General features: G+C 38.3%; 1 protein-coding gene across 6 annotated transcripts in view; it reads right to left on the minus strand.

Moving 5' to 3' along the window:
* The window catches only part of RMDN1 (regulator of microtubule dynamics 1), a 42,110-nt gene that overhangs the window by 15,826 nt on the left and 14,164 nt on the right, over positions 1-12,120 (minus strand). For all 6 annotated transcript variants that reach the window (XM_024250588.3, XM_009243914.4, XM_054560923.2 and 3 more), the window contains 1 exon segment: positions 576-663. In XM_024250588.3, the coding sequence (XP_024106356.3) occupies positions 576-663 (88 nt within the window).

The raw sequence follows: 12,120 nt of genomic DNA on the forward strand, positions 1-12,120 counted from the left end.
ATATGACTTACTTTACAGGGTTGAGTCTTTCTCTCACTCCACACTCCTCCCAAAAATGAGTACACACTGATATTCTACACTAAACATACAATCTAATACTAAAAATAGAAAAAGGGGGTATTTTTGGTTTCTCTGAAAGACTATCCTTCTAAAGTAATACACAGTTACCACTCAATGGTGGCATGCAACATCCTACATCTCAATGAATTCATTTAATCTATACCAATACAAAATTACTTTAAAAGAAAAAGAATGAGAAATACACAATATAGCTAGAAGGGATAAACATATATTCAATAACTATCTTGTATCATCTAAAGCAAAATGGAAAAATCAAAAAAAATTTCAACATTCCACTAGAGTAAGTAGTAACACCTTTTCTAAATCAATGAGATACATGCAGCATTTAACGTAAGAAACAAATAGTATATTATAAATTAAACTCTAAGAAATATTTTGAAGTAAAAACTACAATAATCAATTTTTAAAACCTCAAGCACTAAGGGTCATTTTAATTGTTAAATAACAAAAATTTTGAGGAAACCACAAGCCTAGGCCTATCCTACATTGCTTACCTTTCCTTGTACTGGGTTAGCAACTGATAAAGTTTTTCTGTTTCTCCGCTTTCATACAGGTAGTCTGCTTGTTCAAGTATTTCTTCAACTTCAAAGATTATAAAGGAAAAAAGACACAATAAAATAGGTCTTCCCAAGTCAGATGACAATAATTCAAAGAAACATAAACACTTTTATATATAAGCAAATGAAATTAGATACAGAAATGACCTATGATGAAACAGCAGAAATTAGGAAGAACCTAGATGGAAACAAAGTAGAAATAAGCATAATGCTATCATAAAAAATGATTCATTGAAATCATGGGAAATAAAAAATTAGAAAACTTATTCTGGTACTGACTAAATATGAAACACTAACAATAAATATAACACTAACGATAGCTGATGAGCTAAAAAAATTCCAAAAACTCTCATATTTTAAGAAAGTTTACTTATCTGTGTTGGGCCAGATTCAAAGCTGTCCTGGGCTCCATGTGGCCTATGGGCCGCAGGTTGGACAAGCTTGCTCTACAGTCTTTTTGTTGCTGCTGTTAACTACCATCCATTGTAGAAAATAAAAGTCATCTACTTGCAGCACTGAATGTTAGTAATTTGCATGAACCAAACCACACAGTTTTAATAAATTCTCTTTATACAGAGATGTTGTTCAAAGGGTCAGAGCTGTCATCAGAAATTTAGATGAAGCTAACTACACACTGAATCTGGAACTTATTGACACTATGCTCTGACCGACTCTTAAAACTAATTTATATATGACTACAAAATACATAAACATTACTGACAGTGTAGTGCCCTAAGAAAACTGTCTACTTAATGAAAAAACAGTCTGAATTTCGGAAAATTCCAATTATTATTCAGAAACATGTTCATTTAATTTTGTCTTCTGTAAGGGTACTGTACTACTTAGTCCTAAGCCAACATTCCAATGTGTATACACTTGGTATACTTTAATTAATCACGGTATACTTGAGGTTAAAAGGGTTTCTTGGCTGGGCGCAGTGGCTCACATCTGTAATCCTAGCACTTTGGGAGGCTGAGATGGGAGGACCATCAGGTCAGGAGTTTGAGACTAGCCTAGCCAACATGGTGAAACCCCAACTCTACTAAAAATACAAAAATTAGCTGGGTGTGATGGCGTGCGCCTGTAATCCCAGCTACTTGAGAGGCTGAGGCAGAAGAATCACTTGAACCCGGGAAGCAGAGGTTGCAGTGAGCCATGATCGCTCCACTGCACTCCAGCCTAGGCGATAGAGCAAGACTCTGTCTCAAAAAAAAAAAAAGGGGAGGGGGGTGGGGGGAGTTCTTAAGTTTTTAAAAAATTAGCAAAAAAGAAAAAAACCATGAAATTTGTGATGCAATCGTGTTTTTAAGTTAACATCATAATGTAATAATTATACTAGTTAAGCAATTAAATGACAATAGCAAAAACAAACCCTAAAATTAAATAAAGATTATTTTTCTCAGTAATCCCACTTCATTCTGATTAGGTGTTATAAAGTTTAATAATATTCATATGGCTGGTTAATTTTTAAAATTTTGCTTCCACTCTATTCTGTATTTTTATCAGATAAGTGGCCGAATCACAAAGTTTGTGTTTTAACAACCCAAAGGATAAGTAGTAGTCTTTATTCTTTATTTGATATTTACGATAGGTAGAATAATGGCCCCCAAAGATGCCCCAATCTTAATCCCTGGAATCTGTCTGAATGTTTGGTTACATGTCAACAGTGAACTGTAGATAGAATTAAGACTGCTAATCAGCTAATATTAAAACAGGAAATTATCCTGGATTACCCAGGTAGGCCCAATATAATTACAAGAGTCCTTAAAAATGAAAGAGGAAGGCAAAAGTCAGAGAAGGAGTGTCAATGGAAACAAGGTCAGAATGATGATTTGATGGTGGTTCTGAACATGGAGGAAGACGCCTTCAGCCAAAGAATGCAGAAAGCCTACAGACGCTGAAAAAAGCAAAGAAAAGTAATATTCCCTAGGGTCTCTGGAATGCAGCTCTCCCAGTGCTGATTTTAGCCAGTCAGATCCATTTTTGGCTTCTGAACGGCAAGATACGGAACTACAGAACCCTAAGATAATAAATTTGTGTTGTTTAAGTCACTGAGCTCGTCACAGCAGTGAAAGAAAATTAATATTAAATTAAATATATTGATCTGGCATATTTGAATGTGTACATAGTATGTATAAGTAAAAAAGTTACTTTTAAATCTATTCATTGATTATTCTCTGACTTACTAAAAAGACTGATTACTGTCCTTAACATGATCTAGGAATTCTAAATCACATTACTCATGCGATTAAAAATGTAGAAACTGTCAGCCAGGCATGGCACGCCTATAATCCCAACACTTTGGGAGGCTGAGGCGGAAGGATCACTTGACCCCGGAAGTTCGAGACCAGCTTGGGAAAGATGGCAAGACACCATCTCTTTAAAAAAAAAAAAAAAAGTAGAAATTTAGTGAATAATCTAAATCTTTTTTGTGTGCATTCTTTTATAATCTCTCAAATCACTTAGCTCCAAATTACATAAATACTATAAGCTATAATATAATGACTTTAAATATATATATATATTTATTTATTTATTTATTTATTTATCTGAGATGGAGTCTCACTCTGTCGCCAGGCTGGAGTGCAGCGGCACTATCTCGGCTTACTGCAACCTCTGCCTCCCGAGTTCAAGCGATTCTCCTGCCTCAGCCTCCTGAGTAGCTGGGACTACAGGTGCGCACCACCACGCCCAGCTAATTTTTTGCATTTTTAGTAGAGACAGGGTTTCACCATGTTGGCCAGGATAGCGTTGATGTCTTGACCTCGTGATCTGCACTGCAAAAATCAGTGTATCATTTTTTCTAAAATCATACACTGTACAATTTATAAGAGAAAAGTACACTTCCTATGGTACTACAGACTGACATAGGCACTCGGGTGAGAGCTTGTAGACAACTCCACATATCTGCAAATCAGTTGTTTTCTAACCTAACATTTTATACTATCTTGAAAATATTTAAAACTAAGTTATGTTACTAACATAGGGACCATATTCTATAAAACAGACTAAACTTTTAACGTAAATTATTTTCAACTTAATAAGCAAATATTCTAAGATGAAATGAGATGTTAATTCACCTAAAACTGTACGGTGAAATCTTAAATGTAACCTAAAATAGATATGTGCAAGATCATAATAATTAGAATTTTTTAAAGAAATGCCAATGATGTGACCTCCTACATATATGTTAGTAAACTTTGATTTTCTACTTTTCTAGCTGACTGTACTCTAGCCATGTGAGCAGTGTCAAGACAAGAATACTCCTCTGGCAAGATAAATAGCTATATTCCTGAGGTTTCTCTATATAAGACTTAAGAAGTAGAAAATCTGAATATCTAGATTCAAGCCGCTAAGTAGCAGTAACATCATCAAAGTTTAAGGCAATTCTTTCATACCAATAATACTGTGTCTCAGCAGTACCAGAAACAGTGCAACCAAAAAATGCACTGAAGTACAACAAATAACTACATACAAAGGAACACTGATCTCAGTTCTGTAGGTTCATCAATAAAGAGGAATTTTGAAAATATATATGAAAACACAAGTGAAGTGATATATAAAGAACCTTTAATGACTGTGACAAAAACAGAAAAGAAATTTTAAAAAACACACAAAAACAAACTAAAAAATAAAAAAGAACCTTTAAGTTGGGTACTTGTAATTATCTTTTAAGCATTTTACACATGAGCTTTCACATGCACAAAGAGTACTATGAATGTATTAGCATACCTTGGGGCTTTAAATTTTGTCTATTTTAAGGAGGTAATGAGGCCAGGCGTGGTGGCTCACACTTATAATCCTAGCACTTTGGGAGGCCAAGGCGGGTGGATTACCTGAGGTCAGGAGTTCAGGACCATCCTGGCCAACATGGTGAAACCCCATCTCTGCTGAAAATACAAAAATCAGCCGGTCATGGTGGCGGGTGCCTGTGATCCCAGCTACTTGGGACATTGAGGCAGGGAAATCGCTGGAACCCAGAAGGCAGAAGTTGCAGTGAAATGAGATCACACCAATGCACTCCAGCCTGAGGTACAGAGCAAGACTCCACCTCAATAATAATAATAATAATAATAAAGAGATAATGAAACGTTCCCACAGGAGTGCTTCAGTTCCTGGTAACAAGTGGGTATCTGGTACCACCTTGTGATAAATATAGATATAACCATTTTAAAAGTCATCCTATAATCCCATCCAATTAAAATGTCAATGATATTTATGCCCTTAAACTTCAACTCATTTCCAAAAAACTCCCACTTCAGAATATAACTTAGTTCCAGAAAATGAAGGAAGAAAAAGCTTTTAAATTGGCTTTGAATAAGCATAAAGCAGATCAAAAGAGAATTAAGCAGAAATTTTGAGGCATGGAATTATTTGAAGACCAATTCCTTTAAAAAAAAAAAACAGCAAATGGAAGAGATATAGGACAAAGAAAAACTTTTAAGGGCCAGTGAAGTTATATTTTTATAGAAACATATGGATCATTTTCCAGGATAAAAAAAAAAGTGTTTCTGTATTTTTCAATTAATCTTTTTTCAAGGGCTATGGTCTGTAGTCTCACAAATTATATAAACATGCCGATCAACTAATTATAAAGTTTTTTTTGTTGTTTTAAGAAAATAAAACTATTGCATTATGGAAAACAACAGGGAGGTTCCTCAAAAACTAAAAATGGAACTACTATATGATCCAGCAATCCCACTTTTGGATGTATATCCAAAGGAACTGAAATCAGTTTGTCAAAGAGATATTTGTACTGCCATATTCACCAAGGCATTAGTCACAATAGCCACGCCTTAGGAAACAACCTAAATACCCGTTAATAGATGAATGGATTAAACAAAAAAAGTAGCAAACATACACAAATGGAGTATTATTTAGCTTTAAAAGAGAAAAAAATTCTGTCATTCTGTCATTTGTAAGAATGTGGATGAACGTTATATTAAGTGGAGAACATTATGTTAAGTAAAATAAGCCAGGTACAGAAAGACAAATATAGGTTGAACATCTCTAATCTAATCTGAAAATCCAGAATTTGAAATGTTTCAAAATCCAAAACTTTGTGAGAGCCAACATGATGCCACAAGTAGAAAATTCCACACCTGACACTTTTACTTTTTGATTGTTCAGCGTACACACAAAGTTATTTAAAATCTTGTATAAAATTACCTTCAGGTTATGTGCATTAAGATATAAATGCAACATAAATAAACTCTATGTTTAGACTTGGGTCCCATTCCTAAGACATCTCATTAGGTATATGCAAATATTCCAAAATCCAAAACAATCCAAAATCGGAAACACTTCTAGTCCCAAGCAGTTTGGACAAGGGATACTCAACCTACACTATATGATCTCACTTATATGTGGAATCTAAAAAAGTCAAACTCACACAGGTAGAGAGTAGAATGGTGGTTACCAGAGGCTGGGGTTGAGTGGCAGGAGGGAATGGGGTGATGTTGGTCAAATGGTACCAAGTTTCAGTTAGACAGGAGGAATAAGGTTTAGAGATCTGCTGCACAGCATGATAACCATAGTTAATAATAATGTATTACGTATTTAGAAATTGCTAATGGAATAGACTACAGAACTCCACAGCTTAGCTCACTTAAGAGGTAGAAAAGAGAATGCTGGAAAGTGGCATAAAAACTTGTTGAGGCCAGGTGCAGTGGCTCATGCCTGTAATCCCAGCAGTTTGGGAGGCTGGGGTGGGCAGATCACTTGAGGCAAGGAATTCGAGGCCAGCCTGGCCAACGTGGCGAAACCCCGTCTCTACCAAAAATACAAAAATTAGCTGGGCATGGTGACACGTGCCTGTAGTCCCAGCTACTGGGGAGGCTGAGGCAGGAGGATTGCCTGAGTCCAGGAGGTCAAGGCTGCAATGAGCTGTGATCATGCCACTGAACTTCAGCCTGGGTGACAGAGCGAGACTGTCTCAAAAAACAAAAGCTTGTTGAAGTGTGAAAGAAACTAGTGATCACTGGACTCCCTCACCCTCCCCTACTGCGGCTATAAAGGCCTCATCCAACTTGTGCAGGCCTCATAGAGGCCTAGGACCTTAAAATGTTATTTTTAACTTAACAAATATCAGCTGGCTGTGGTGGCTCATGCCTGTAATTCCAGACTTTGGGGTGGGTGGATCACTTGAGGTTCAAGACCAGCCCAGCCAACACGGTGAAACCCTATCTCTTCTAAAAATACAAAAATTACCTGGGCATCATGGCACATGCCTGTAATCTCAGCTACTTGGGAGGCTGAGGTGGGAGGATCACTTGAACCCAGGAGGCAGAGGTTGCAGTGAGCTGAGATCGCACCTCCACACTCTAGCCTCAGTGACACAGCGAGACTCTGTCTCAAAAAATAAAAATAAAAATAAACAAATATGTAGTAACTTTTTATGTCCTCAAGACACTTTTGAAAAACTAGAGGAGCCAAGATGGCTGACTAGGCACAGCCAGGAAGACATAACATTCTCCCACTGAGAGAGACCATCATCAAGTAGACTGGCACATGCTGAACAGATATTCAGAAAGAAGACAATGAGAGTGGATATGGAGAGGACACAGACCCTGAATCTGAAAAAGGAGGAAGCTGGGAACCCTGCATGGGGTTGCCAAGCACCAAGACTCATTCCTGGCACCTAGCAGTTCCTAGGGAAAGGGTAAGTGAAACTGGTGTGAAGTGGCCCACTCTCATCACAGACCTTAGAGATCCTAGCTGCAGGAGACCCTAAGACCCCTCCAAGACATTTGAAATGGCAGGGAGAACTACCTGGAGAGCTGCCAGAGACAGAACTCTAGTCTGTGTGGAGAACAGAGGGTTTAGCATGGGAACGGCTACAGTGCTGCATGGCCATGGGTATCCATTCCCCAAGGCCACCACACTCCTCTAGGTGGTCTTAGCCTTTATTAGCAGCCAGACGTGGAGACAGCAGGGCTGTCTTGTGCATGGAATGGGGCCTGTCTCATCTGAACATCCCTGTCTGCCAGCCTCTCCCAGGGTCCCTGCCTGGCCGCACCCATAGGCAGCATAGCCTCAGCTATTCTGGTGAAACACTTGCCAGTGGCCCCCACCTTCCCAAGGGAGGACTTTTGAAGATGGACCCCCACAGGTGCACACTCACTCAGAGCCTCTGCCCACTGCCTCGCCAGCATGCATACATATAACATGCAAACTTAGGAAATGCAGAGAACCCCTAACAAGATAGTATATAAAACCACCATCCTCAAGACACAGTCATCAGATTCTCCAAGGTCCACATGAAAGAAAAACTCTTAAAGACAGCTAGAGAGAAGGAGCAGGTCACCTACTACAGGAATCCCATCAGGTTAACAGTGGACTTTTTAGCAGAAGCCTTATAAGCCAGAAGAGACTAGGGGACTATATTCAACATCCTTAAAGAAAAAAAATTCCAACCAAGAATTTCATATCCAGCTAAACTAAGTTTATAAGCAAAAGAGAAATAGAAACCTTTTCAGACAAGCAAATGCTAAGGGAATTTCTTACCATCAGACCTGCCTTACAAGAGGTCCTTAAAGGAATGCTAAACATGGAAATGAAAGACCAATACTTGCCACCACAAAAACACACTTAAGTTCATAGCTCACTGACACTGTAAAGCAACTATACAATCAAGTTCACATAACAACTAGCTAACCACATGATGACAGGATTAAATTCTCACATATCAGTATGGACCTTGAATGTATACAGGCTAAATGCCCCACTTAAATGACAGAGTGGCAAGTTGGATAAAGATGCATAACCCAATTGTATGCCGTCTTCAAGAGACCCATCTCACATGCAATGATGCCCACAGGCTCAAAGAAAAGGAATGGAGAAACCTCAAGCAAATGGAAAACAAAAAAGAGCAGGAGCTGCTATTCTTATTTCAGAGAAAACAGATGTTAAATCATCAATGATAAAAAAGGACAAAGAAGAACATTACACAATGATAAAGAGTTCAGTTAAACATGAAGACAACTATCCTAAATATATATACAATTAGCACTGGAGCACTCAGATTAATAAAACAAGTTCTTAGAGACCTACAAAGAGACTCAGATAACCACACCATAATACTGAGAGACTTCAACACTCCATTGACAGTGCTACACATATCATTAAAGCAGAAAACTAACAAAAATATTCAAGATCTAAAGTTGACACTTAATCAAATGGACATTAACAGACATCTACAAGGTACCCTACCCAAGAACAACAGAATGTACATTCTTCTCACCTGCGCATGGCACATACTCTAAGATAGGCCACATGCTTGGCCATAAAGCAATTCTGAACAAAATTTAAAAAAAACCTGAAATCAAACCAAGCACTCTCTTGGATCACAGCTCAATAAAAATAGAAATCAATATCAAGATCTCTCAAAACCATACAATTACATGGAAATTAAACAATTTGCTCCTGCATGACTTCTGGGTAAACAATGAAATTAAAGCAGAAATCAAAGACTTCTTTGAAATTAATGAAAACGAAGATTTACCATCCCAGAATCTGTGAGACACAGCTAAAGCAGTGCTAAGAGGAAAGTTTATGGTGCTAAATGCCTGTATCAAGAAGTTAGAAAGATCTCAAATTGACAACCTAACATAATATCTAGAGGAAGCAGAGAAACAAGAGCAAACCAAATCCAAAGCTAGCAGAAGAAAATAACAAAATTAAGAGCTGAACTGAACTGAACAAAATTGAGATGTGAAAGCCATACAAAAAAAATCAACGAAACCAAAACTTGGTTCTTCAAAAGAATAAACAAAATTTATAGACTGCTAGCTGGATTAATCAAGAAACAAAGAGAGGCTGGGCACAGTGGCACATGCCTGTAATCCTAGCACTTTGGGAGGCCAAGGTGGGTAGATGACGAGGTCAGGAGTTCAAGACCAGCCTGATCAACATGGTGAAACCCCGTCTCTACTAAAAATATAAAAATTAGCCAGGCATGGTGGCACGCACCTGTAATCCCAGCTACTTGGGAGGCCAAGGCAGGAGAATTGCTTGAACTTCGGAGGCGGAGGTTGCAGTGAGCTGAGATCGTGCCACTGCACTCCAGCCTGAGCAACAGAACAAGACACTATCTCAAAAAAAAAAAAAAAAGAAAAAGAAAGAAAGAAAGAAAAGAAACAGAGAAGATCCAGATAAACATAATCAGAATGACAATGGGAATATTAACACTAACACCAGAGAAATACAAAAACCAGGCCAGGTGCGGTGGCTCACGCCTGCAATCCCAGCACTTTGGGAGGCTGAGGCAGGCGGATCACCTAAAGTGAGGAGTTCGAGACAGCCTGACCAACATGGAGAAATCCCGTCTCTACTGAAAATATAAAAAATTAGCCAGGCGTGGTGATGCATGCCTGTAATCCCAACTACTCGGGAGGCTGAGGCATGAGAGTCGCTTGAACCCGGGAGGTGGAGGCTGCGGTGAGCCGAGATCACGCCATGGCACTCCAGTCTGGGCAACAAGAGTGAAACTCCATCTCAAAAACAAAAACAAAAACCCTCAGAGACTATTACAAACACCTCTAGGCATACAAACTAGAAAACACAAAGAAATGGATAAATTCCTAGAAACATCCCAAGATTGAACGAGGAAGAAATGAAATCCTTGTAACAGTCCAATAACAAGTTCCAAAATTGAATCAGTAGTAAAAAAAAAATCTACCAACCAGAAAAAGCCCTGGACTAGATGGAGTCATAGCCAAATTCAACCTAATGCACAAATAAGGGCTGGTACCAATCCTGTTGAAATTATTCCAAAAAATCGAAGAGAAGGGACTCCTGCCTACTCATTATATGAGGCCAGCATCATTCTGATACCAAAACTTGTCAGAGACACAATGGAAAAGGAAAACTTCAGGTCATTAACTCGGGTGAAGGCAGATGGGCTGGGGATGGTGGCTCATGTCTGTAATCCCAGCACTTTGGGAAGCTGAGGTGGACGGATTGCTTGAGCTCAGGAGTTTAAGACCACCCTGGGCAACATGGAGAAACCCCGACTCTACAAAAAAATACAAAAAATTACCCAGGCGTAGTGGTATACAACTGTAGCCCCAGCCACTCAGGAGGTGGAGGTGGGAGGATCACTTGAGCCTGGGAGGCGGAGGTTGCAGTGAGCCAAGATTGCACCACTGCACTCCAGCATGGGTGACAGAGTGAGACCCTGTCTTAATAAAAAGAAAAAGAAAAAAGAATATAAACATAAAAATCCTCAAAAAAGTATTTGCAAACTGAATCCAGCAGCACACTGAAAAGACAATATACCACAATCAAGTAGGCTTTATTCTTGAGATGCAAGGTGGTTCAACAGGCAGATCAATAAATGGGATTCATCACAGAAACAGAACTAAAAACAAAAACCACATGATCATCTCAAAAGACACAGAAAAGGCTTTTGATAAAATTCAACATCGCTTTACCTTAAAAAACATCAACAAACTAAGCACTGAAGGAACGCACCTCAAAATAATAAGAGCCATCTATGACAAACCCACAGCCAACATCATACTGAATGTGCAAAAGCTGGAAGCATTCTCCTTGAAAAATGGAACAAGACAAGGATGCCCACTCTTACCACTCCTTTTAAATATAGTACTGGAAGTCCTAGCCAAAGCAATCAGTCAAGAGAAAGAAATGAAATGCATCCAAATAGAAAGAAAGGAACTCAAACCATCTCTCTTTACAGATGATATGATTATTTACCTAGAAAACCCCATAAACAGTCTAATCAAAGGCTCTTGGAACTGATAAACGGCTTCAGTAAACTTTCAGGTTACAAAATCAATGTATGAAAATCAGTACATTTCTATACACCAATAACACCCAAGCTGAGAGCCAAATAAAAAATGCAACCCCATTCATAACAGCCACAAAAATAATAAAATACTTAGGAATACAGTTAGATCTTTTACCACAATGAACAGGAAATCAGAGATGACAGAAACAAATGGAAAAACATTTCATGCTCATGGACAGGAAGAATCAATATTGATAAAATGGTCTTACTGCCCAAAGCAATTTATAGATTCCTATTTGTTATTCCTGTCAAACTACCAACATCATCTTTCACAGAATTACAAAAAACTATTCTAAAATTTGTATGGAACCAAAAAAGAGCCCAAATAGCCAAGGCAATCCTAGGCAAAAATAACAAAGCTGTAGGCATCACACCACCTGACTTCAAACTATACTACAAGACAGTAACCCAAATGGCATTATACTGGTACAAAAACTGACACATAAGCCACAGAACAGGTTAGAGAACTCAGAAATAAAGTTGCATATCTACAACTATCTGATCTTCAATAAAGCTGACCATAATAAGCAATGGAGAAAAGAATCCCTATTCAATAAATGGTGCTGGGATAACTGCCTAGCCATATGCAGAAGATAGAAACTAGACCCCTTTCTTTCACCATATACAAAATCAACTGAAAATGGATTAAAGACTTAAATATAAGACCTATAA

The sequence above is a fragment of the Pongo abelii genome, chromosome 7, assembly GCF_028885655.2.
Source record: "Pongo abelii isolate AG06213 chromosome 7, NHGRI_mPonAbe1-v2.0_pri, whole genome shotgun sequence".
NCBI classification, from domain to species: domain Eukaryota; kingdom Metazoa; phylum Chordata; class Mammalia; order Primates; family Hominidae; genus Pongo; species Pongo abelii.